The sequence below is a fragment of the Canis lupus genome, chromosome 1, assembly GCF_011100685.1.
Source record: "Canis lupus familiaris isolate Mischka breed German Shepherd chromosome 1, alternate assembly UU_Cfam_GSD_1.0, whole genome shotgun sequence".
In the NCBI taxonomy this organism is placed as follows: Eukaryota; Metazoa; Chordata; class Mammalia; order Carnivora; family Canidae; genus Canis; species Canis lupus.
In genome coordinates this window covers 72685379-72712213 of record NC_049222.1, presented here as the reverse complement: position 1 = coordinate 72712213, position 26835 = coordinate 72685379, and the positions used below count along the sequence as shown (strand labels likewise).

Below are 26835 nucleotides of genomic sequence, written 5' to 3'. Positions count from 1 at the left end.
CACTGCTCATTGGCTGGAGACCTTGATGACTTCACCTCTCTGTTCACTATTCTGTCATCTGTGAAAGGGATTATTTATGTAGAGTATGTAATTCATAAGGTGGTTGTGAAAACTAAATGAATTCTCTAATGGAATAGGCATTCACTGTTATTATTACTACTACTATTATTTCACACAAAGCAAAGAAGACTTTTTTTTTTTTTAGAAAAAGGAAGAATATGTTTATTTCTCCCCCATCCACTCAAAATATGCCCTCAGTGGCATTACTGAGATAGCAAGACAGCACCAGACACTACACAGATATTTGATGGTGAAATTATCCATGTTTTTTATTTCTGCTGTCTGGGAATGTGTGATGCACAGTCAGAAAGAGGTAGCACCCTATGAGATAAAAGGTCCAGATAAATGGTAATTCTTTTTGGTGCAGGGCAAGGCCAGTTCCTCATTTGGCAGCATGCTTCTTATAGATGTCCAGGAACTCCTTCACATCTTCAGGTGACCCCAAGATCACTGGTGCCCTCTGGTGGATGTCAGTGGGAACGATGTCTAGGATGGCTTCCTTTCCAGTGGTAGCCAATCCTCCTGCCTTCTCCATGATGTAGGCCATTGGGTTACATTCATATAGGAGTCTCAACTGGAAAAAAAGAGCCAAGAGCAGCTCACCCACACCAGAAAATATTACACAGAGAAGGGATGCGTTCTCTAGCAAACTAATACAGAGCTGGTGGGAGTTTCCAAGGTCACCGATGCTCCATCTTTCCTTCCGTGAGGTTGTAGTAGTCCTCACCCCCAAGGCTGCCTCTCAGACCTATTGGTTAATTTAACCATTTAACCATTTGGTTAAATTAAGCCATTCATCAAGCCAGAGCCAGCAATAGATTGCCTGATGCAAATGTGAGACAGACCACCTGGACTCAGGACTGAATGATATTTTGGCAGAATTGATGGTCCCTTTCTCTTTATAGCACAGAAACTGGACCTAATGAGTGACTCTGTGTATTTTGGATGGAGCTTTGCCTATTCTAAAAGCATTAAACGTCCATAGTAGTGTCTGGCTGCAGACATCTGGAAAGCAGACTGGCTCCTCCAAACAGTATAATATTGTTTGCAACCCTGTACACATTCCTTTTACAATTCTCTGAAGGCTTCAGGGTTGGGATTTAGTATGTTATACATCTTGGCATTTACTTTTAAATATTAACTTTTTTATTGTATGCATTTTCATGCAGTCTGCCTATTGAGCAGACAGCTTGTTGCAGGTGTTTCCTGACTCTATTTCCATACAGGTATCATGGCCAGATTTGCAAAATTGGAGAAAAAAAAAAAAGGAGGAACCTCAATATTCGCATTAAGAAACAATTTTTTGGAGACATTAAAGAAAAGTGCTATAGAATAGGTGAATCGCACAGGTTGGGATGCCAGAGGTGGCGATGACAAGAGTGGTGTTTTAAGCAAATAAGAATGTCTTCAGTGAACTGACACCAATGGCTGTAAACAGAAATCTGAACATATCTGGAACATACACATTTCTAACTATCTTAAGGAGATTATTGCTCCCATTCCTTCTCTCATATTTGAAAAAAAAATTTTTTTTAAGACAATCTGTCTATTGGGGAAAGTAAAGGGACAATATTTGGGAAGGAAACACACTGTCACCATGTAGAAGAAAGGTAGGCTGTCCCTTAGCCAGTGTAAGCAGCACAGCCCACCCCCACCCCATGGCTTCAGGGCAGTGCGGGCATTAGAGCAGTACAGTCGATGGTAATAGTTACCTGAAAGTTCTAGGTTTCCCCAGAGACTCTTTCCTTCTCTGGGAAGGTACCATTTTCCAAGCAGCCAACATCAGTTCATTAATTATTTCTATGTTATGCCTTTTGAAAGCAATCAAAGGAAACCTCTATAGGATACATATTTGATTTTCTACCTTGGTAATGAAGCTGAACTGTTTCATTTCACATTATGAATGGCCTTCATTTTGCCCAGGCCAAACCAGACACCCACTGGAAGCATCCGTCCTGACCATAACACTATTTACTTATCTTTAGCAATGGGGGGGCTCTCAAGAAACCATTTTAAGCCGATATCACCTGGCTTTAAGTAGGACATCCTTCAATCTAGGAAAGAATATGCCACAGACATCCCCAGCCTCCTACCACAGAGTGTAGCAGCAATATAATTAATATGTCATATTAATTATATTATATAATATAAGGCTGCTATAATCTCTCTTTCTTCCTAAATCAAATCCTTTGGGCTCCAAATGGAATCCACTGATTTTCAACTACTGTTCAGGAGATTCGTTTACCTTTCCCTTGGGGCTCTTCTTGTTCGCTGGGTACAGGAAGATCCCTCCATAGACCAGGGTGCGGTGGACATCAGCCACCATGGAGCCCACGTACCTGGCCCCATAAGGGGCTGTGTTATCCTGCAAGGGAAAGACCAACAGTAATCAGGGTTGTCCTCTATACTCATCCAGTTCAACAATCATTTAATGAGCACCTACAAGGGGCGTGTTTGGGGATGTGGCTAGGAAACCTGATGAATATCCTGTCTCCCAGGAGCAGAAAAGTCAGCCTCTTACACATCTTATAATAGGATCAAATGACCTGCAGAAGCCCCGAGGAGGGTGTGGTTGATTTTGGCTATGGGACTGGGACAGGAATCACAGAATCATACCTTTTAGCAGGACCTTGCAGGCTGAGAAGGATTTTGCCAAGCCAAGGAGCTGGGCAAGGGAGATGGGGCTGGGGGGGGGGGTGGGCAGTATAGGGTGGGGACTGTCCAAGCAAAGCCCAGCATCCCAGAGAAGCAGATGCTGGTTCCCTGAGGCCCAGGGAGGAACCTGGTACACAGCATGTGTGCAGGGTTCAGGGGGTGGGAAGGGAATGTAGGGTAGGGTGGAAGGAGAGATAATAAACCTGGAAAGAGACCCTGGGGCCAGCTCTGTGGCCCTGAATGTCATACTAACAATATCTGGGCTTCCTCCTTATAACACAACAGCTTTCAATGGCGTTGAGGTAAGAGATGACAATATTGGATATTCCTACATAGAACCATTTCTTCTCGTATTTGATGATTTTAACCTCTTCAGAAGGGTACCAGGAAGGACACTCTTAGCCTTGAGATGGCTGCCAGCAACCCAGTGGCCGCCCCGGGCAGGCACCCAGGTAAGAGGACCACGCTCCGTGCCCCTGACATCAGGGACCACAGAGGGAAACGTTTTACTGCCCATGAACTCATTCATCTGGCTGACTTGATCATCCGGATTTTCTTCTGCCAAGAGACAGTAGCAGAGGCTGACACGGCCCTGGGACTTTGACATCCAAGCGCAGGAGTCCCGGTCGCCAGTACAGATGGGACCTTCCGCATGGGGTCAGCGCTCTGTGGAATCCCAGCCCCGGCCACCCCCGCCGCCTGGAGCCTCCAGGGTGAGGCATGAACCAACATATGGGTGCGTCACCGGGGGCCCTGGCCAGGCCCTCACTCACCGGGGGGAACTTCTTCCTCTGGATGTACTCGGTGACGGCGGGCTCGAACTCCCTGGCATAGCCCTCGTTGAGGCTGTAGATGTTCCCTTTCTTCTTGATTTTCACATCCCTGTCCACCAAAATGAACTCTCCAATGGCCTGGGAGACAGGAAGGAGAGGGAGAGAGCGTGAGCCGCGTCCCCCAGGCCTGTGTGAGGTCCCTGGGACACTGTGTCCCCCGCCTGCCCCTCCGGGACTGGTGAACGGGACCACGGGAGCACCGGAGAGTCGGAGAGTCAGCGGGAGGAAAGAAAACAGGAGAGAAGAGCTGCCGCCCCGGTTGTCAGGGGAGCCAGGCAAGGCGCTTGGCTTTCAAATGGTTTCAGCGAAACAAGGAGGAAACCATACAAAAGTAGTGAGGGCAGAAATGCACAAAACAGCAGCAAAACCTGACGGAGAATAAGAATTGTGAGTCCATGCATATGTGGAGTTTAAGAAACAAACACTCAAAGGAAAAAGAGAGACAGAGTGACCAAGGACCAGAGTCTCAGGTATAGAGGATGAGCTGCTGGTTTGGGGGGGTGGGGTGCAATGGGGATTAAAGAGCACATTTATCATGATGAAAAAGTAATAATAATAATAACACAAAATAACAAAAAATAAATAGCAGTGTCCCCAGGGGTTGGGGGAAGGGAAATGTGTGTTCAAAGCAATATACAACTTTGCCTCTCCAAGAAAATCTGTTGGCGCAGCCAGGAGGTGGGGTACAGGAGAGGTGGGCACCAAGTCCCAGGGCGTGCTCAGTGCGCTCTCAGCTTCCACTTCTGCCCTGGCGCTCCCTTTTTGTGCGCTGCCACAGAAAAGAAGAGAATCCTGAGTCCTGACTGACAGCATTTACGACATCAAGTGCCTTTGCTTGCTGATCTGGACAACATTTCTCAGAACTGCTGCCACTAAGTCCAGCAAGTCCCAGTGTTGAGTCGATGCCCTTAGGGCCAATGTGCTTTAGGGGAGACTGGAATTCGGAGAGGAAGCGTCACCTCACTCCTATTGCTGTGAACAGAGGATAGTTTGGGGGTCCTAGTGTCCTGAGAAGAGGGTGATTGAAGCTCTGCCCTTGCGGGGAGGGGGCTGCTCCCTGGAGGCAAGACATAAGAAGAAAAGAGGCAGTACAGCCATCTACCCCCATCGCAGAGAGTGGCTCCTGCAGGTAAGGAATGTGTTTGCCCTAGAAAGGAAAGAAGACAGGGAGGGATGGAAGGAGGACTAGGAGAGCAGGAAGGAGGATGCAGATGGGAAAGGAGAAAAAGACACTAGAATTAACCATGCTTATTGGAAGGTTTCATGTGAGTGGTTCTTCTTTTTATCTTTTATGTTTTTTTTTTTTATTTCCAAAAATTTGGACCACAATTCTGTAGAAACATCCTTTAAAAATCAGAAAACTAACTAAATAAATAAATACTTTTACAAACAAGGTCTTGAAAACCAAGCCACCACACAATGGGTGCTGCAGAGCTCACAAAGCCACGCTTCCCCGACGCCCTGCCCTGGTACCTGGCCAGAACATCCCAGACATGAAGGAGGAGTCTCCTCCAAGTATAGACAAGAAACTGAAAGCCTTCTGAAAGGTAAAGCCAGCTGGAGATGCACATAGAGCTGTCTCAGTCTTTTTAGCAGAAATCATCAGCCAAAATGAAAAGAAAGCGCTGAGGGGGTCCAAGGTTCAGCCCGCAGGCAGGGGTGAGCTGTAGGTTAATGAGATGGTGTCCCCAGCAGGAGAGTATCACAGCAGGCCTGCACTGTTCTGAACACTGGCGGGCCATTAGCTCAGGGAGGTGAAAGCCTATCAAATACACAGAAACTAACTCCTGGGGACATGGGTCTAAGACCTGGAAACAAGAAGAGATTTTATTTTTTCTACACGTCCACCAACTCAAAGGTAACAGAGAAGTCACTGGAAGACTGTCTGGGGAAGCAGTAAATCTCTGGCAGAGCAGTACATTTGCAAACTTCAGTGGTTCCAGAAACTGCACACTAAGCTCAGGGCGAACTTTGCTCTGGTTCTGCCACTATTTTCCCCTGAGGTCGCCTCATTGGGAGGCTGCATCTAGTGCCGTTTCTTCTGCCCTTGTTTATTTATTAAGCACCAGTTCCTCCAAGGAGGCAAAGTCCAATAGTACAAGAGTGCAGAGGGCCAAGGCAGCCTACCTTCTCGTTTATATGAACTGCCACGCCCACAAAGCCCAGGACCTCACCAGGAGCCACCTGTCTCCCAGCAGATTCCAGCCAGCTCTTTTTTTTTTTTTTACCCTGGGTTTGGTGCATCAACAAAAAGCACCAAATAAATAAAGTTTCATTACTGGCATAGGAGGACATGTCTAAAACTAGAAGGTATTGATAAACCCAATTCTTTTCCCTTTGGGGCACTGGGTCAGATGCCTGACGCATGTGCCCACCTACTGAATTCTATATTCTACTGTAGGTTGGACCAAATAGTGAAAGAGATTTCTTTCCCCGGTTCATCTGCTCTATTGAAACTGTCATCTACCTGAATAAGTAACTCCAATTAATGGACATGGGGAAGAAATTATCCACAAATTCAAGCTGTTAATGAATATATTTCACAGCATCTTGGGCTCCTCTCCACTAAGTAGCTTTTCCTTATAACAGAATGAGGACTTATCCACATTTCATTCTTTATTTTCTTTTCCTTGAGTTTATCAAGGCCTTCTCAAAACTGCAAGTGTTCACGGAGCATTCACCTGCACATACATCAAATGGATCTGGTAGCTATGTCTGAAGAAACAATACAATCCACAGCATCAGTTGGGACAGCTGTTCACGTCTGCAAAACAAGCTTGTCATGGATGTAGTGGGTGGCAAAGAGACCATCCACAGGGCCCCATCTGGTCCATCAATGTGTTTTAGTTGGCTAGCACCTATGTTTTACAAATCTAGAAATATTGCATTTTTTTTAATCCAGTTTCTTGAGACATTAGAAGCTTTGGCAAAACTGGGCCCCTATTCCCAAATAGTAACAACTGCTAGACCTCTCCGACTTACCCCCATCCCACCATTGCCCCTGGCTTTCTTTCCCCAGCACACTTCCCTCATTTATTCGGCCCACCTAAACTCAGTGGGCAGTGAGTCATTTGAATAATGTCTGTTCTAAAGAATTAATCTTGGAACAATGACTCCCTTTTATGGTCCAGACACATATTATTTCTCACCTCAGTAATCTTCTCATGACATACACATGGTTCTTCCATCTTCCTCACACCCTTGCCCATCCCATCATCTCTGGCCCTCTGTGGGCCTCATTTCCCACCTCTGCATACCTCTTCTCGCACAAACAACAGACCCCTGCAAACAGTCACCAGCCAAGCACATAACCTCCCACAAGGTCTCTCACCGGGTCCAGCATGAAGCAGTTGACGCCATTCACCATAGCCAGGACCAACATGGTGGCACTGCCGTACAGGGCATAGCCAGCAGCTACCAGGTTCCTGCCTGGCTGCAAAGCATCCTTCTCAGAAGGCTCATCAGTTGAATTCTGGGACAAAGAAAGAAAACAAAACAACATGCTTTTGTTTGGGTTTCTCTGGGGTTTCTTTTTTTCCAGTTCAGTCATCAGCAAGATGCATTGTCAAGGTACTCTCCTAATGCAACAGGGCATCTTCCCAGAGGGGCCTTTCTCCACATATCAGTAATACCCTGATTACATTACCATGAAGCCTTCCCTTCATACCACAGATTTCCTGCATCTGGATCCTTCTTTCCAATCAGGGCCCTCCTCCAATTTTACTAATTTGATATTCCCTCATTTCTCCATTATCACTTTCAAAAAAGAGTGTGCCTTCTTGCCAGCTCCCACTAATTTAATCTTATTACAGGCATCAATGTCTTCCACCTGCCCTACTCCATCCTTATTTAGACATATTAAGACTGGGCTGCAGGACTGCTAGTCTGGTAAGGAAATCAATTTTATGAGTTCCTGCCAGTTGAGGCACCCGCCTCAGTGGTCACTCAGGCATCCAAGCAATTCTCAGAAATGAAACTTCGAATATCTCTCCAGAGTCAATACAGGGTGGGGCAGTTGCTTTCCATTTTTTTGACCACACTCACAGCAAAAAAAAATACGTTTACACCACACACCAGTACCCACACACATGCACATGCACACATAACTACACAAATTCAACAAAGTAATACTTAACACTTAGAATATAATATGCACTCTAATCTTTCCTATTTTGTTTCATTAAAAACATGGCCCAGTAGGTCCTCTGACCATAGTTTGATATTAAGGAAGGGGATGCCTTAAGGAGATGGCTTCTAATCAATGGTTGATAACTGATAAGAAGATGATGATCTTCTTTATTAACACTTGATTGGCTTATTTGGTCCTCAAAACAACCTCAAATCTTTCAGCTAGAATAGTCTCTACTTGAATTTAAACAGAAATGAAAATGGGCAATTTCTGCCAATTTCATTTATTCCTTCCTCACCCAGAGATTCCAATAGCTAAAAATAAGTATGGGCATCTGTATCACAATGCTGGAGATGGAGGCCATCCCAGCAAAAACATTCCTGGTAATTTTTCCCTGTAACTTTTGAAAGTGTGGTTCAAAGTGATGATGATTCTGCATCAGAATCACCTGGGAGGCTTATTAGACAAGCATATTCTGGGGCTGCAGCCTAGGCTTACTAAGCCAGACTTTCTAAGGGGAGGGTGTTCCTGAGAATCTGCATTTTATTGTGCACCACATGTGACTCTTGCACCAAACTTTATGTAAAAGGAAGAATCATAAAGGCATTTCTCCCCTTCTCCCCCTCATCCCCATGCCTTGTGTTTAATAAATGGTTTTCACATAGGTGGTTAGTTGGTTGGTTGGTTGGTTGGGTTAGGTCAAGTTATTTGATTTAGTCTGGTTTGTGTTCATAGAATAGTGCATTGCATCTAAACACAGAATAAACATACTATCAAAAATTTGAGTTGTTTTCCCAAATTCCAAATTTTGCCAATACCCAACCTTAAAAAAAGAACCAACTTCCTTCAAAGCCAGTGAGGTTTCCAACTATCCTCTATCATAACTACTTAACCCTGCCAGTGCAATGAGAAATCAGATCAGCTGTATGAAGACAGATGAGTTAACTGGGAGCCAATAAAAGATTGGAATAATAACTTCTCCACTAAGAAAAATCCCTCAGAGATCTACCTCACCAAGAATCATCCATGCCTGCCTGTGCCAAAGGTGCAAGAGTAAATGACCTTTCCCAAAATGTTGTCACCTAGTAATTGTATTCTCTGACTTCATAGAATAAGAAATGGGAACATTGTCTATGACCCACACATTCAAAGAGAAAATAATGCTGTGGAATCGTGGACTAGGAGGAATTCTTTCCTAGCCTGATCTTTCCAATGCATGAATTCCTTCCTTCAAACCCCAGCAGGAAAGGCCTTTGCTCAAGGGGATCCGTCACATTCTCATACAGGTGCTCATGTACTGACCAATGCACATAAAGCCCTTGGCAAAACCAGAAAGCCCCTAGACCCTGCCTGTCTCTACCTATTCCAGGCCACAACCTACTGTAGGTATTGGTTTGCTCTATTCCCTACCACCTCATAAGGGGTATAGAGGAAGACACCATGGATTCTGGAGACTTGGAGTGGTAGATGAGAAAATCAGACAGACGTGGGAACAAGCTGTCCCCACCAGATGGTCTGCTTGGAAGGGCTCATGGAGCATTCAGAGAGTCCCCCATAACTCAGCCAGTATCGTTCACTTACTGTCACACTAGGCAACTAGCCTACAAAAAAATATGTAAGACAAGGTCCCTGCCCTCAAGGAGTTTATAATCGGCAGTGAACATGGGTTGGTTTTGCCTGGCCAGCATCCACCACCCTTCCGCTGATAACTGCACGTTAATCTCCTGTAGATACCGCCCACAGCTCTGGGGTGGGCAGGTGACCTCAGCCTGGCCAACCAAATCATTGCAGGCTCAGGCCATAGTGTTGGTGTGGGATGGCCCCGTGATGTAAGCCAAGCCAATCAGGCTCAGTGAGAAGACATTCTCGTTAGAATTGTTGGAAGAGAGGCTTGCATCTTCTGCTGGACTTACTGAGAGGGCTGGGTGTGAAACCAGACATGCTGGGCACTGTTCTCCCACCAGAGAGGAGGAACGTAGTAGAGATAGACAGGAAGTGTCTCCTGCTGCATGGTCTGAGTCCCTGAATGCAGCAGCACCTAAAGCAAATCTATCCATTGGGTTTTCTAGTTAGGAAAACCAATAATTTTCTTCTCCCTTCCTTCCCTCCCTCCATTTATTCATGCCTTTCTTAAGTTAGTTTGACTTCTGATACTGTCCATTGAATATTAATACACAAAACATGTAACATGGATAGCTAACATTTATCAAGCACTTCTTATGTGCCAGGTGCTATTTTCAGGGCATTAGTCCTAATTTTCAGGACCTCCCCTTTACAGATAAGGAAACAAGAAGCACAGAGAGTTACCTTGCCCAAGGTCCCATAGAATTGAAACTCTCAGTGTCAAGAAGCTACATTCCATATGGTTATTGATTAATAAGTCTCCCTGGACTCAGTTAAAGGACTTAAATTGGATTCTGAAACTGCTAGAGCACTTTTGAAACTCTGTGTTTAGATGTGGGGACTGGATATTTTGAAAGGACATTGTAAGTTAGAATATGTCCAGTACAGGGTGATCACACTAGAGAGAGGTCTAAAATCAACTCATATAAAACATGTTTAATTTAAAAATATATATATATTTATATATATATTTATTTTTTAAAGAAAGGAGGGCAGGGCAGGGCAGGGAAGCCATTTCCAAACACATAACATACACACACACACACAAAACAAAACAAAAACCCTTATTTTCTGATGCTCTAAAAGGCCAAATGAGCAATAGGGAGACATGTTGATTCAATATGTGGAAAAACATTCTAACCATGATGGTCACTCAACACCTCAAGGGAATTCTCCCCCTTCTGGGTGTCTCCACGGCAGGAACTATCTGGGACACTGGACCATGTACCCTTTGAGATACCTTTGGAACCTGTTCCCAGGCATCACGCAGGCAGGGCCTGAACCCTGCTGCCAGGTTCCAGTCACTAATGCTGTGCCCCAAGGAGATGGCCTCTAGCCCAGAACCATCCCTGCAGAAAGCAGGAAATGTGCTTCATTTGAAGTATCAGTCACATCAATGTTTATGCCCCATAAGCCTTCAAATGGTTCCAAACAATAAATAAGATGTTTAAAAACTGAGGACACCTGGTGGCTCAACGGTTGAGCGTCTGCCTTTGGCTCAGGGTGTGATCCCAGGGTCCTGGGACCGATTTCTGCATCGGGGTCCCCGCAGGGAGCCTGCTTCTCCCTCTCCCTATGTCTCTGCCTCTGTGTCTCTCATGAATAAATAAATAAAATCTTTATAAAAAAACAAACTGAAATGACATAAAGGTAGGTGTGACACTCACTTTTTTTAGTCTTTAAAGAGAGCCACTTCAGGTTTCTTAAGAAAAGCATGGAGACTCATTGTTGAGCTATAGCATTCATAACTAAAGCTCCTATTGCAAGCTGTGTTGATTTTTTAAGCTGATAGCTTGTTTTCTGGCTCTCGGTTTTCTAAGGATTTTTCTTTCCTTAAAAGAGTCTGCATTGAGGGAGCTGAGATGGAGACTGGGCCAGCAACCATCAGCTGCAGTTTTGGTTAAGTCATAGAAGGAATTTTGCTAGGAACCTCTCTTCCACTACTGGAGATCTGACACTCTATAGGTAAAATTCCTCCCTCCACATAACAGGAATGGTATGTTTCATGGTTTGACCTGGAAAATAGCCTTTGCCTTTTTGTTATGAGCCTTAGAATCTTCTATCACTCAAACTGATTTAGATGTGGATCTGCCTCTCAGCCAAGACCAAAAAAAGCAAAATCCAATCCAGTGATGAAAGAAAACCACCCCGTAGTGGTCTATGTGTTCAGAATGAAATTCCATGCAGTACTAGACAACAAGTCACTGTGAGAAATAAGGTACGAATTGTGGTCTCACTTCTCAAGCTGTGGCCTTTGTATCCTGGCCCAAGTGCGCTGGGAGGATGCTCAGAGACCCGCCGAACTAAGCTGCTTCATCCCCAGAGATGAAGAAAATGGGATCAGGTTCAACCACGTCTGTGAGGTTTCAATTCTAAAACACACAAGGAGCACTGAAGCCAAGGTGACATATTTTACATTTCATATTAGTTTACAATGGGCCCATTGATATTCAGTTTTTCACTTGTCTGTGTACTTGAGTTGTTCCAACACACGTACACACACACACACAGTCACACGGGCATGCATGCAGGCTCTCACACACACACGTGGACATGCACAAGCACACACATGCACAAAGATAAAGTAGGAAAGAGGCTCACACAGGTGAAAGACCCCGGGCAGGAGTCCAGGTGCCCACACTACACCGTGTGCAGCAAACTCTCCACAAAGGGACAGAGAGTAAACATTCTAGGCTTTACCATCACCATCTCAATCACAACTACTTTCCCTTGCCAGAGCAGCTCAAAATCAGCAAAGGGCAATATGTAAACAAATGAGTTGACCATGTGCCATTAAAACTTTATTTATGGATAAAAATTAAATTTTACATAAATGTCACAGGTCATAAAATAGTAGTCTTTAGATTTTTTTTTTTCAGCTATTGAAAAATGAAAAAGGGGTATTTTCTGCTCACAGACCATACAAATCAGACAAGGAACTAGATTTAGCCCCAGGGAGTCATGGTTTGCAGACCGCTGATTCAAAGGATTTAAAGGACAATTTTGACATAAATAATCTCTTATTAGAATCATAATTCTCAGTTGCCATAGTATGATCACTCTAACTGATCTATACTGTCTCTAACTTTTACTCTCCTTTTCCATAGAAAAAGCAAGATACAGTTAAAAAAAGTGAAATATCAAAAAAAAAAAAAAGTGAAATATCTTTCTCTTCCTGCCCATGTTTTACTATATTTTCTTTTAAACTACTTTAACAGGGATCCCTGGGTGGCGCAGCGGTTTGGCGCCTGCCTTTGGCCCAGGGCGCGATCCTGGAGACCCAGGATCGAATCCCACATCAGGCTCCCGGTGCATGGAGCCTGCTTCTCCCTCTGCCTGTGTCTCTGCCTCTCTCTCTCTCTCTCTGTGACTATCATAAATAAATAAAAATTAAAAAAAAAAAAACAAAAAACAAAAAACTACTTTAACAGATCATGAGCAAGCAGTTAATGCTGGAAAAGTCAGAACCTGAGACATAAACCTATCTCAAAGCCCAGAGAGTTTCATGATGTACATCCTGGCCACTCCATGAATAAGTGAAATAGTACTGGAAGCTCAACCTTAACCTTTTATCTTAAACCAGGCCTCAGTACGTGACATTTTACCTTTTTGTAGATGCCAAAAATTGTTCCAATGGATGCAAGGCAGTCAATATTGGAAGATCCATCAAGGGGATCAAAACAGACCACATATTTACCCTGAGCAAAGAAAAAGGAAATTCAACTTTACTTTTAAAATTATGACAAAACAAAGAGTATACTAAGAGGGTAAAACAAGGGAATCTAGTTCAAGAAATGTTAGCCTTACTTATACTCTGTCATGGAAGGTATGAGGTGGCAAGCAGAATGAAAACAACAACAACAAAATATCTATCCCAAAGGATTATTAGGCAGACAAGACACAACTTAGAAGAGCAGATCTAGATAAAGATGATGAAATACAGAAAAATAAGTCATAATTTCCTACACTGTTGATATAGATGAATCATAAGTTTGGTTTGAGTTTCCTGGCAGCCAAAGGAAAAAAAGAAACAAGCCTAGTCACTAATTTCTCTTTATTCACAAGGGAAAGAAAAAAAAAACATAAGAATCCCATAGCTGAAGCAAAGATAACATTAAGATCTGTTAAAAAACAAAAACAAAAACACCTTCTCGTGCAGGTCTTAGAGATGACAGGAGATTGCAATGCACAGAGTTCCCAACAACAGTCCTACCATGATTCCCAAAGGGTATAACTCTCTGGCATAGTAGGACTATCAGAATTTCATTCTTTGAACTGGATTTTCCATGGTGTACTGGAGCTGGTTGCTATAGGTACCCAAGAGCTAATTGTGCACATCCCTTCTCAACCTCTGCTTTCAGTGATGTCATGTTGGTAGCTTGAAATAAATTATGGGGCATATTCACCCAGTTGAAATTGGCATGTGCTACAAATCAGAGATTTTCCTTTTTTTTTTTTTTTTTTTTTTAGAGAGAGTGCTTATGGCGGGGGTGGGGGGCGGTCAGGAAGAGGGGCAAAGGGAGAGGGAGAGAATCTTAAGCAGGCTCCATGCTCAGCACAGAGGCCAATTCAGGGCATGATCTCACAAACCTGAGATTGTGACCTGAGCTGAAATCAGGAGTTGGACACTTAACTGACTGAGCACCCGCAGGGGCCTCAGAGATTTTTTTTTTTTTTTTAAGAGAGTTTACCAGTATACCACTGGGGATTTTCTATCTCAGATTAGCCTCTTTAAGATGTGGTTTTTAAATGTTCTGCATCAAATTAAGAGGTTTCTCTGATTCCCTGACCTATTGCTCTTAACAAATCACCCTGGTCCATGCAGGAAACTGTCATGTGGAAAACAGAAACATGCCTATTATCAAGGCACATTATAGGCAGGGAAATTAGGAGTAGCTGATAGAGGATATTCAACACAAAATTCAATCCACATGCCTAAAACTACCAACTATCTTGAGAAGCCTAGCAGAGAAAAACATGAACTTTGAATCTGACATAAAGTGGTATTTTAGGAATGATGTAAAACAAGTTAAGTTAATCAGATGTGGCTCTCCACCACTCTTATAAAGGTCAAAAATTGGACATCAGGCAACCTCTTTAAATTCATCTTCCAATTACTCTTTTCTAATGCTACTCTTTCCTGTCTCCATCTCAAATGGGGAAAGATCATAAGCCCATATATGTGCACATCACATCTCAAATGTTTGTTTTTTTTTTTAAATCCTATGATTGTTGTTGTTCCTCAAAAGCTGGCTATAGCCTTTCATTCATTTTTTCGACAACTTACTGCGAAGTACCTACAAGCTGCCAGGTACTGTGCTAGATATTGGGATACAGAAAAGAATATAATCCACCTCTGCCCTCAAGAAGCAATCAAATTAATGGGATCCCAATGTGTTAAAATGTATAAATCAGGGGCGTGCCTGGGTGGCTCAGTAGGTTAAGCCTCTGCCTTAGGCTCAGGTTGTGATCCCAGGGTCCTGGGATCAAGCCCCCTCCTTCAGGCTCCCTGCTTCTCCCTCTCTCGCTCCCCCTGCTCTCTCTCTTTTTCTCTCTCTCTGTCCAATAAATAAATAAAATCACATTTAAAAATTTTATAAATCAGTGATAGGAATTGAAAGCAGTTTAGATTGACAGGAAAGGTGACTGTGAATGAAGCTTGGCTATTTGGTGGGTGGAGATGAAGCAAAAGAGAAGCTAGACTTTGAAGGACCTTAAACATGACAACAAAAATTTAGGGGTGAGGATGAGTATGAGTACATGTGTGTCTCTCCAATATACTAGTACATGGGTGGGGGCAGGTGATGATGGCATGAACTATGGTGGTAGCGTGGACAGTGGAGGATAGGCTTGATGTTTGGTAGTTAGAATCTGGGAAATGATAACTGATAGTTTAGGAAGGATGTAGGATGTTTCCTAGGATTCTAGTTTGGCTGAACAAGTGGAGTCATTTCTAAAGCTAGGAAGGTGGTTACATTGAACCCCTCCACAGTAGAAATGCAGACCCACCCTTTTCTCGGGCTCTACTATGATTGCGTGCTTATCTTCTTCTGACACAAGAACACAGGTGGCAAAGGATGACTTTAACACGTTAACAACCAGGTCATTGGAGAGGACATCCAGCTTCTTCACTTGATCACCAGTCACATTGGTAGAGCCAGCAATCCCATAGCTAGAGGGAACAAAAGCCGCAAGAATATAAGCCATGACCACCAGAATATGCCAATGTACCTGTAAACCCGCGGAAAGCTGGTATTTAGTAGGATTTAGAAGACAGGAGAAAAGACACATGGTTTAGGAGAGACAAAACAAGAAGAAGGGTTCCCAGCACACCTTTGTGTTAAATCCATGTTTCTCAACCTTTTTATCACGGCCCCTAAGAAGACATTTTAGCTTTTTCTCCCTAGTCACAATGCTCCATGAAATTGTAATTTTAATACCAGAGTTTTTAAACACTTTAATAAGTGTAATAGCTGGACTTTATATATTAAAAAGATTGATTTTTTTCCAGCTCCCCCCAAAACCCATCTTTACTCCCCGAATGTGCGGGTCAGCAGGTGCGGATCAGCTGAGAGGTGCAGCGAGCAAGGACGGTTTCTGCAGCCCAGTTTGATAGAACAGAAAGGCGGTGTCCCGGCTGGGCTGCAGCAGAAACACTGAATGGGGAGGAACGTTTTTAGAGAGAGGAAGCTCAGGCCAAGGAGAGACTGGGTGTGAAAGGGAGCGTCAGATGGGGGAGACCCCCTCAACAGCTGATGGTGGCGGCCGCGAAGGGTGCAGGGTGCAGCCTTGGCCGAGCTTTCTGGAGCACAACCGGTGGTCCCGGCGACACCTGCCCCGACTCCCGCACATGCATTTTCTCTAGACAGAACTTGCGTGTCTCTGGCTCAACAAAACTGAGCCCACGCCAGGGACTGTCCCAACCCGAAAGCCTGGTCGGGCATGATTGGCTCCAGAAGGTAACCCCGCAGGCGTGGCCGGGGCACAGTCCTCTGCTGTCTTAGAGCCAGCATTCCGTCCCTGCGGCCCTCTGCCCCCTGCGCCCCTCTCCAGCACGGCTCCTCCTCGTTCATGAGCCAGAGACCAAGGATCTGCCACACTTACAGCTGCAGCCCGTGCATCTGGGCTCTTGTCCGCTTTCCACATAATCTTTCTCACCTCAGTCATGAGGTCAATGCTGGTGGAGAAAAAATGTAGCCAAATTCTGGGTGGAACAAGAGGGGCTGGGCAGGGCCACCAACCCAAAGACATCTCCCTCGCTGGCCCCACCAGCCCTTAAGTGTCGCCCCTCCTTAGCCTGAGATGTCCTCACCTAAAGTCACTACTAATTCAGGCAGACAAGAACAGGCTGATGCAAAGGAACCAGAGCTTTCTGACAGGGACTTGGCTCAGGCCTCACCTCTGCAAGTCACATGTCCCCTCTGGGTCTCCTTTGGTGCTCATGTCCACTGAGGCAGTGATACTTTGTGGGGTGCTGGGGGGTTCCATGAGGTGAGAAAAAATGTGAATTACCCTGTTTGCTCTCTCAAGGGAGCCCTCATTAGGGATCTGCACCTGCTATGGGGGGGGGGTCTCAGAGACCCCCTCCCCCATCCAGCTTCATCCCCCCCTTATGTTAGCATGGTTGCTGTATCCTTCACTCCCATGGGGAGGAGGACAAGGGGTGTGTTTACCTCCACTGTGTCCTGCTCCCAGCACATAGTAGGCCCTCAATAAATACTTGCTGCATGAATGAATGGCATTCATGAAGGAGAGCAGAAACCCAGGCCTGAAGGAATGAGTAGAGGAGCAACCGACTTTCAAAGTCACTTCACATGTGGGGGTGGGAGGCCCACTAGCACAGTCTCCACAGGGGCAGGCCCATGGAGACAGTTCCGCAGAGGCCTGGGAGGCTGGGGCCAAGGGACCAGGCAGCAGACACAGGCATGGGAAAGGCCTATTTCATACTTTGGCCCACACCATGTATCTGCTCGGGTGTCTCATTTGGCAAGACGGGCAAGGAGGGGTTAGGCCATGGCCCCTTTTCCTCAAAGGCTTCCTATAGACCTGTGTGAGTGCCCCTCAATTCCCCAACATCTATCATGCCCCCAGAACTGTTCCTAGGGCTGGGGTCACAGTGTGGAGCAAGACAGATGACATCCTTGCCCTCACAGAGCTTAGATACTGGTAAGTGAGACAAACAAGAAACAAGTAAGTGCTTTTGAATGATCAAGACCACCGCCAGGTTCCTCATTGCTGCTCCGGGGTTCTAAGCTCCTGATCTGGGTTGCTGAGGGTGGCACACCACCTGTCTGTTATGATAGTCCAGTGCACCACAGAACACTGCAGATGAACACTCTGGGCATACTCCCTACACCTGGCGCTGCAAGAGCTGTCTTCCCTGCCAAACTTGCAGATAGCTGGCCACCTCTCTGTGTCCAGGTCCCTGCAGGGCTGAGTGGTCACCTTCACTTCCTCCTCCTGACCCCACTGAAGGTCCCTCCTCTGTTTTAACCAGAAGGACCCTTTTCCAACTATCCTCCAGTTGCCCATGAAGCATAAAAAAAATACATATAGAGATAGAATATTCTGGGTCCCGCAAGTTCAAAATTCGGATACTTTTGAACTCTCCTAGCACATCTTGTGGGTTTCCCCTGGTGACCCCCAGTGGTAAGAAAGTCTTAAAGACATAGGGAAAAGATCCTAAGATAGAATCAGGGTTCAGGAGAATCAGCTCCCAGACTGCCATGTCCATAGTAATTACAACCACAATCACATCACATCATTGAGTATTCCTTGCGCTTTGTCTTAGCACACGAAGCTAGATGTGACTCGTGTTTGTCACGCTGCCCTGCCTTATTCCACTCAGGGGTGGGCCAGGCTGGGCAAACGCTCAGTCAGGCTTCTCCAACCCGCCGCAGGATGGGCCTCCAAGGGGCTGCAAGGTGTCCCCGAGGAAACACATCTCCACAGCTCAATGAAAAGCTGAAAGCAGGCAAGGCTCCTGGCAACTCCGACAGAGGAGAAATAGCCTCCAGGAACTAATTAGCTGAAGAACGCATGGAGCTTATTTTCTCCGCAAGTTTTCAGAAACCCCCTTGAAACTAGAAATTTCTGCATTCTGATCAGTCACTGTTACTCAAAAGCCCCAAAAGAAGGATCCCTGGGTGGCGCAGCGGTTTAGCGCCTGCCTTTGGCCCAGGGCGCGATCCTGGAGACGCAGGATCAAATCCCACGTCGGGCTCCCGGTGCATGGAGCCTGCTTCTCCCTCTCCCTCTGCCTATGTCTCTGCCTCTCTCTCTCTCTCTCTTTCTGTGACTATCATAAATTTAAAAAATTTAAAAAAAAATTTTTTTAAAAAAGCCCCAAAAGAGAGATAACAAAGAGCCTTCACCGTGGATTCCGATGGCCACGAGGAGACAGCAGTGACACATGCCTACAGAATGAGCAGCAGATATGGCGTTGGTGTCCAGGGAGGTGGCCTGTGCCTTTGCCTACCTGGACACTTGCATTAGGGCTTGCAAAGCAAATCAACTGTGTTCCCTAAACTGGAATTCTAGGCAGATTCCAGGATTGGCCAGCAGAGGCCAGAAGCCTGGCCTGGTTTAGAAGCCACTTTTGTGCCAGCTGCTGTGCACAGAAGGGCATGGCACCAACCACCCTTTCACACATCACTGGGCTCTTCCTTAGATCGGTTCCCAATTTGTTGTTCCCTAGGGCCAGAATCAGGCAGAAACTGAGGCTGCAGGGATGTAGGGAAACCATCACACAACTGTCAAAAAAGCCTTCCAGGGGCACCTGGGTGACTCAGTAGGTTGAGCATCTGCTTTTGGCTCGGGTCATGATCTCAAGGTCCTGGGATTGAGCCCCACATTGGGTTCCCTGCTCAGTGGGGAATCTGCTTCTGCCTCTCCCTCTGTTCCCCCCACCCTGCTCATTCTCTTTCTCAGTTAAAGAAAATATTAAATAAATTTTAAAAAATTTTTAAAGCCTTCCAGAGGCCAACTATGCCTTACAATCGGTGGAGAGAAACAAACCAAAGGGTGAAGAAAATGGGTTGACCCAAGCACATTGTAAACCTCTAAGTTAAGCTCCCTCCTCCACCCACCCAGAGGACTCAGTAGCAGTTGGGCACTGATTATGCAGGGAGAGAGACAAATGTGTTGACTGAGCTGGTGACTTGCTCTGCCAAGAAAGCTTTTTCCTCTTACATTCAAGTTATTACACAGGGAAAGGGAACATCATGGACTTTCCTCCATGAGCTGGGACTCTAGCTCACTAGAGTTCAAATCCAAGCAAGCCCAGGAAAGCCACTTAGCATCTCTGACTTTGGTTCATCTGTAAAAATGGGAATTAAGTATATCTACTTCCTAGTATATGGGGGAGGTAGGGGCAAATGAACTGACCTATAGGCTTAGCACAGAGCCTGGCATACATAGGCAGGTGAGCAAGAAGTGTCATCATTCCATTTCCATCCCAAATTTTCTTTGGCAATAATATAAGCATGTCAAGAAGTGAGATGGGTCCTGGCAAGAACACTGCACCAGAAACACCTGGTTCCAAAGTCTGCCTTTCCTTCATACTGATTATATACAAAATTGTCTCAACTCCTTGATGGATTATTTCTACTTCCAGATTTTGTAAGGATAAGGTTTAATCGACTGACACACCTGCCTCCCAGGAGCCAAACGTAGCCATGTTGTTCTCAATGGAGCCCCATGGCATCCACTAAGTAAACTTCGGTTGAAGAAGGAGGAGGAGGAAACCACAACCCCTAGACCAGTTTGGCAGGCAACTTCTGGAAGCCACCCAGTGCAGAACAGTGTTACAGGTAACTGGCACCAAAAGAAAGTGCTCAAAGTTTGCATTTAACTAGAGTCTTACTGGGGATAGTATTTCATTTGAAATGCCTGTGACTTTTCACTTCATTTTTATTCAAATTAGTTGGCCAGGTAGTCTTAGCAGTTCATGGGTGGGAAGAACCCTGTGAGGGTTTGAGCCTTTTTGATGGTTCCTTTTTAAAGCCCTAGAGACACAAGAGTTCTCTTTCTGGAGGTTGGGAGGAAAAATCAGTTTGAAAAGCTGCTACCTACAATATCTCTTCTTTCCCTTGTACCATAAACCTCATCAAAATTCTGAAAAAGCTATGTCTCTTTAATTCATATAATAGGGAGCTCCTTAAAATGATAGGTTAAATTTAGCCCTGTATTTTAAAAGCCTTAGAAATTTGGATTAAATATTAGCATTGCATTTCAAATTTGCACATGATTTCTAGAATGGATGAGCCATAAAATTTGTGATTTATGATGATCAGGGGAAAGCTGCCTTTAGCAACATTTCTGAGCACAGCCCCAAACACTAGGGTTGGAGGCTTGACTACACTCAGCCTTCCCTTAGTATTTCCTCCTGGAGTCGATAGGACAGTGTGAAGCAGGCAGCACACTCGACAACATGCAAAAGAACCAAGTGAACGAGCTCCTTTTCAGAACACCCAACTGAAGAGAAAGGAGGCAGATTACTATTTAATTCTTATCACCAGAGTCGAAGGTAACATGACCTGTTATTGATTGATTCTGGGGTAAATGGCCAACTGTTCAGAAATATCCAAGGGTCAGAGCAGAAATTCGTTGAAGAAGAGATGCCAGCCAGAGCAGCTTTCAAAGGGCACAAACCTCAACCTTCACTTGTGTTCATGCCAGCCAAAGGTGGGCAAACAGCCTGGTGGCTGGCTGTGCTTCTGGTACAGAAAGGAAATTACAATTCACTCTTTGGTAATATGGAGAAGATAATGCAAGAAAAATAGAGTAAATCTGATAAAGTTCCAAAGGCTTAATGTCATAAATTCTGGACATTTGAAAATAAACACATAAACTGATCTGTAATTTCAACATTAAAACTAAAGTGATCTATTATTTTCTCCTATCAAACAACTAAGAGAACCCCATATATCAAAGCAACTTTTCTGGACACCATGTCAACTGCATAGGAGATTTCCTGTAATCAACCTGATGGTGCAACATTGCTTTAATATATAATGTTCTAGGGACGCCTGGGAGGTTCAGTGGTTGAGCGCCTGCCTTCGGCTCAGGTCGCAACCCAGGGGTCCTGGGATCAAGTCCTGCATTGGGCTCCCCGCAGGGAGCCTGCTTCTCCCTCTGCCTGTGTCTCTGCCTCTCTCTGTGTCTCTCATGAATAAATAAATAAAATCTTGAAAAAAAAATATATATATATATAATTTCTATCCTGGAATACATGCCTGCGGAAGTACAGGGATGTACAGGGCAGCTACTAAGGATTAAAAAGCAAAAGACAAAGATATATCAGTTTACAGAAATATATATAATAATCTTCAGCCTAGGAAAATAATGATAATATTGGCATCTGTTTAATAAACTTATCAGTTCATCCTCACACAACTCTCTGAGGTTGAAAAAAAGTGATATCCATCTTACACATGGGGAATATGAGGCTCAGAGCTATTACGTCAATTGCCAAAATCAGCACAGGTGAGTGGCAGAGCCAGGACTCTGAGCCCAGCTCCACTGCTCCCCAAACTGTGCTCTGAAGGCCTGCGTGTTCCTGCTCTATGAAATCCAGTCCTGATTTTCTTCTCCTCTTCCTCTCTGCCTCAGGGCAAAGGTACTAAAATCCAGTGGCCAAGTCTTTCAGGCTAGGCTTCACCCTAATTCCACAAGGCCCAAGCAGCTGCAGGCTGGACAACACCTCCAACTGGATAGCACTCCAATACCTCAAGTTCAGCATTTCCAAAATGTCGAGATCATCTTGTCATCCATCCCCAGCCTCTAAAACCAGCTTCTGCTTTGGAATTCTACTTTTTAAAGGGGTAGCCCTGCTCTCAATTGCAAGAACTTGCTCTTTGAGAACCTTCCCTGCCTTTCTCGCTCAACCCATACTCAAGACTTCCTTTAGGCTCTCTCTTTCCCCCAGGCTCTCCCTTCCAATGCTCTAGCTCCAGTTTGTTCTTTCCTCACCTCCAACTTCAGTGGGTTCTCCCCATGTTTCAACTGTCTTCCGGCTCTGTGCTTCCAGCCATATCCTCTCTAGATTAGTTCCTAATCATACCACTAACCTACTCAAAAACTTGTATTCTCTTCCCTTTGCATACCAGCCCCCGCCCCCCGAAATATAAAGTATTCACCTCTGCCATTGGATGCTACCCAATGCACTCACAATTTCACATCCACAAACACCCCACCACATGTACTCCGTGCTTTAATCAAACCAAATGAGCACATTTTCCAGAAATATTTTCCCACCTCTTACTTTTCCTTGCACAACTGCCCAGCTTAATATGTTCTCCAGCCATCAGGCCTTAGGACATTGCCCATTGCCAATGCTCATCTTGATGTCCCACAATTCTTTGCATCCACAAACATGTTCTTGGAACTTCTGTGAAAGCACCTTGCAGGATCTCTATTGTGTTTTTTTTTTTAAGTTTTTTTTTAAAGATTTATTTATTTATTTATTCATGAGAGAGAGAGAGGGAGAGAGAGAGAGGCAGAGACACAGGAGGAGAGAGAAGCAGGCTCCATGCCAGGAGCCCAATGCGGGACTCGATCCCGGGACTCCAGGATCACGCCCTGGGCCAAAGGCAGGCACTAAACCGCTGAGCCACCCAGGGATCCCCTCTATTGTGTTTTATAACTAATTCCACATTTGTCTAACAGCATAAGCTCTGTGTTGTTCTCATCTCCCAATCTCTTCTAGAATTTTGTACATTGTGGGTGTTCAGTACATTTTGTTGAATTAAATAGAACCAGTGAATTCTTCAAGCAGTGATTTGGAAGCATGTACAAAGGCAAGTCAATTCTACATGCCTAAAGCAAAAGCCTAAGCCACTGGAGATCCACTTATGGTCTGCTGACTCTTCTCCTGGGAGAACAAAATGCTGGTTGCCCCTTGTATAGATTAGCATCCTTTCTCTCTGGGGAGTGAGTAGGGGAGAGCCAGAGCACAGAAATAAGGCTTCAAGAACAAGTTTTCTAGAAGGCAATGGCTTCTTGAGGTACAATTCTTAATTTGCATCAAAAATAAATAGGTGAGGGATGCCTGGGTGGCTCAGTAGTTGAGTACCTCCCTTCGGCCCAGGGCATGATCCTGGAGTCCTGGGATCCAGTCCCACATGGTCGGGCATGTCGGGCTCCCTGCATGGAGCCTGCTTCTCCCTCTGCCTGTGTCTCTGCCTCTCTCTTTGTGTGTCTCTCATGAATAAATAAATAAAATGTTTAAAAAATAATAAAATAAATAGGTGAGATTTAGAGTTGGTTGAGCTTTAACTGGCTTGAAAAATAAAATCAGAGACACATGGCATAAAGAGTCCCAGCCCAGGCAACAAGCCCACTCACCTCCTCTCCCCTGCCCTCAAGGCCCTCAGCTGTACAAAGAAGGGTTGGACAGCCAAATTCTACCATTCTATAAATGTCTTATTAACCACAATGAAACTGGCGACAAGAGCAACTGTTGGTCGAGAGAGAGAGAGAGAGAGAGAGAGAGAGAGAGAGAGGATACTCCAGGCTCAACTCTTAAACTCCTGATGTGTCCCTGATGAAACACCATGTCTGAGCTCCATAAACTCAGACCTGTGAGGTTCTTGCAAATCTGTCATCATCTTGTTGACGTACCTCTGGGTACGTGCCCTTCTAGGGCAAGCCTTCAGCTGAAAAAGTTATTTGCAGGCACACTGGCCTTTTTATCCAAGATATCAAAGCAAATAATGAGTGTGATTTGGAGGCCTGGCTTGAGACCCTGTCTTATTGCTGCCTGCCCGACTGACTATATGTCATAATGACATAGCCAAATTCTTATTTTCCCATACGAGTACAGGAGTGTCCAGATTCCTGGCCATGCCCTGTCAACCAGGCACCAACTCCTGTTCCATAGGTATGACACTATTTGAAACAAAGACCTGTGAAATGGCCAAACCTAGAGAAAGAGTTAAATTACTCCTGGAACACTACACAACATTTACAAAGAAAGAGGTGGATTTATACATACTGACAGTGAAGGATATTCATTCTATATTGTTGAATGATGATGCCATTTGTTTGCTATTTACCTATGGGCCATGTCCTTCAGTCCAGGACATGATCCTAGAGACCCAGGATCAAGTCCCACATCGGGCTCCCTGCATGGAGACTGCTTATCCCTCTGCCTGTGTCTCTGCCTCTCTCTCTGTCTCTCATGAATAAATAATAAAATCTTAAAAAAAAATGTGCACACCAGAATAAACCAAAGGGTATTTGTGTTACTTACAAAAGGCCTCATAAGTAGGTGCCCAACGAATCCCCAAGTCCCATGATTTCTTTGTTACACACAATGTGATCTGCAGACTCTCAGCATCTGCACCACCTGCCACAGAACTTCTTCGAAATGCAGAATCTGAATCTCAGGCCCGGCCCCAGACCTACTACAGCCCTTTGCAACAAGCACAGCTGCTCCTGAGAGGTCTGGACATGTATGCTTCCTCCCAGCCTGCCTGGGGCTTCCTTCACTCCTAATGTGACTTACTGAGGGTAAAGGAGACACCAAATTAGGCAGCCCAGGTGGCTCAGCGGTTTAGCACCACCTTCAGCACAGGGCGTGATCCTGGAGACCCAGGATAGCGTCCCACATCAGGCTCCCTGCATGGAGCCTGCTTCTCCCTCTGCCTGTGTCTCTGCCTCTCTCTCTCTCTCTGTCTCTCATTAATAAATAAATAAAATCTTAAAAAAAAAAAAAGGAGATACCAAATTAAAAACCTGACTTGGGTCCCCAATTCCAAAGGGAGGGAAGAAGATCAAAGGAGAGAAAGGGAAAGGAAGCATCGTGCAGGCACTTTCCTGTATGAAGCTGGGTTGGGTATGGTGGGCTGGGCAGGTGCTCAGCCTGGCCAGCCAGTTTCAGCAGGAGGAGCCTGAGAGCGGGTGCACAGGCAGACTGCTCAGTCCAGGGGAGACTGCTGCAGGATAGAGGCAGGTGTGAACCGTGAGCCAGGTCCCGCCGAAGGGAGGGGTGACCAGGGCTTGGTTGCAGTCCAACAAGCTTTGCGAGAGGGGCTGCCCGAGAAAGAGAAAGAGAAAAAGAGCGAGAGAGACGGACTCCCACCTGCCAGACATGCAGGCAGGCTGACAGCAGGAGGCCCAGGGCCCCGCACATGGGACTGCCGAGCAGACCCCCAACAGGACAGACAGACAGGGCGCGGCCCGATAGCTGGGAGGCCCGACTCACAGGTGCGCAATGCCCGCCTTGCGCACGGCCGTGGAAATGGCTTTGACGGCGGTGCAGAGCGAGTTGAGCAGCTGGGTCATCTCTCCGGTGCCGCGGGCCTTCCTGCCCTCCTCCATGACGAAGCGGGTCAGGGTGACGATATCCGTGTCGAAGGCCGCCTGGTCGGTCATGCTGAGGCCGGCCTGAGGCGCGCTGGGCGGCAGGTGAGCGCGGCAGGTGCGGGCGGCAGGTGCGGGCGGCAGGTGCGCGCGGCGGGACGCGGCGGAGGACGCGGCTCGGCTCGGCTCGGCTCGGCCCGGAGTGTCGGCGCGGTTCGGAGCCTACCCCGGCCGGGCCAGGATCCCGCGGTCGGGGCCCGGGGAGCCTATAGGCGCGGGTCGCCGCCCCCGCCCCCGGAAACCACCGCCCCCGGGCCTCCTCCCGCTCCGAGCGCGGCTCCGCCCACGCCGACCCCGCGGTGACCCGCCGGTGCCCCGGTGTGGTCCTCGGGCCGCCGCGCCCCACAGGGGCCCGTCCTCCGCCCCCTCCGCCCCCGCGTCTGGGCGGCGGCTGCCTCCGGCCTCGGCCTTGCGGAGTGGCACCCAGGGCCACCTGCAGGACCTCCTTCAGTCCCCACCCCAGCCGGCGCCCAGGGGCAGCCCTGACCCCTCCCTCCCTCCCTCCAGGCTGCAAGACGGAAGTCCTGCGGGTGAGGGCAGCGCCGGCGGGGCGCGGGGTGGGGGGAGGGGGGGCTGGCGGGCGCCGGGGTCTCCGCGTGGGCTTCTACCGCCGCCGCCCCCGCACCCCCCTCAAGCCTCCACCTGCCCCCTGCTCCCCGCCCTCCCCAAACCTGCTCGGCCTGCCGCAGGGCTCTTCTCACCAACCTGGGAGAAGCGGATTCCCTGTCCCTCACGGGTCTGAAGGCCCGTGGCTGGATCCTTCACTTCAGGCCTCTTCTTTTCAGGATTCCTCTCTTTCCAGAACTATTGGAAACCATAGTTTTCAAGTATCTGCGTTTGGCAGAAAAAAACAGTCACAGACACAGGGAAATGTCCCCTGAAGGCCACACTGAGACCAGACACTCTGCAGACCACATTCTGATCTCTATGTAGCCAGAACACTGTTGTCTTAAGACAACACTGATTCATGAACAACATTTATTGAACACCTACTATGCACCAGGCACTGTCTTTTGCTGCCCTGGGGACAGAGCCTGAGCAATACAGACAAAACTCCTTCTTTGACCTTACATTTTAACAGAGAAAAATAAATAATAAACCAACAATAGATTGGTATGTTAGATGAGCCATGTGAGCAGTAGAGAAAAATGAAATAGGAAATGGGGACAG

At 46.3% G+C, this 26835-nt stretch overlaps 1 protein-coding gene across 2 annotated transcripts; it reads right to left on the bottom strand.

Annotated features, from left to right (window-relative positions):
* Window positions 1-303: 303 nt before the first annotated feature.
* FBP1 (fructose-bisphosphatase 1) lies at window positions 304-25916 on the bottom strand. 2 transcript variants are annotated; one of them, XM_038526900.1, is made up of 7 exons: window positions 25508-25916; window positions 15310-15472; window positions 12906-12998; window positions 6880-7020; window positions 3489-3626; window positions 2306-2425; window positions 304-634 (listed from the first exon to the last, which is right to left on the bottom strand). In XM_038526900.1, the coding sequence occupies exons 1-7, from the start codon at window positions 25675-25677 to the stop codon at window positions 443-445; spliced, it is 1017 nt and encodes a 338-aa protein (XP_038382828.1). In that variant the 5' UTR covers window positions 25678-25916; the 3' UTR covers window positions 304-442. The 2 variants fall into 2 exon arrangements, with proteins under 2 accessions (XP_038382828.1, XP_038382829.1); XM_038526901.1 differs by lacking the exon at window positions 25508-25916 and adding an exon at window positions 25385-25410.
* Between the last annotated feature and the right edge of the window lie 919 nt (window positions 25917-26835).

Coding starts and splice junctions, on each gene's coding strand:
- FBP1 (XM_038526900.1), bottom strand. CDS start 25,677: ATGACCGACCAGGCGGCCTTCGACACGGATATCGTCACCCTGACCCGC. Junction 7,021..12,905: donor TTTTTGGCATCTACAAAAAG/GTAAAATGTCAC, acceptor TCTTTGTCCCAG/AATTCAACTGATGAGCCTTC. Junction 2,426..3,488: donor AGAGGAAGAAGTTCCCCCCG/GTGAGTGAGGGC, acceptor TTTCCCTTGCAG/GATAACACAGCCCCTTATGG.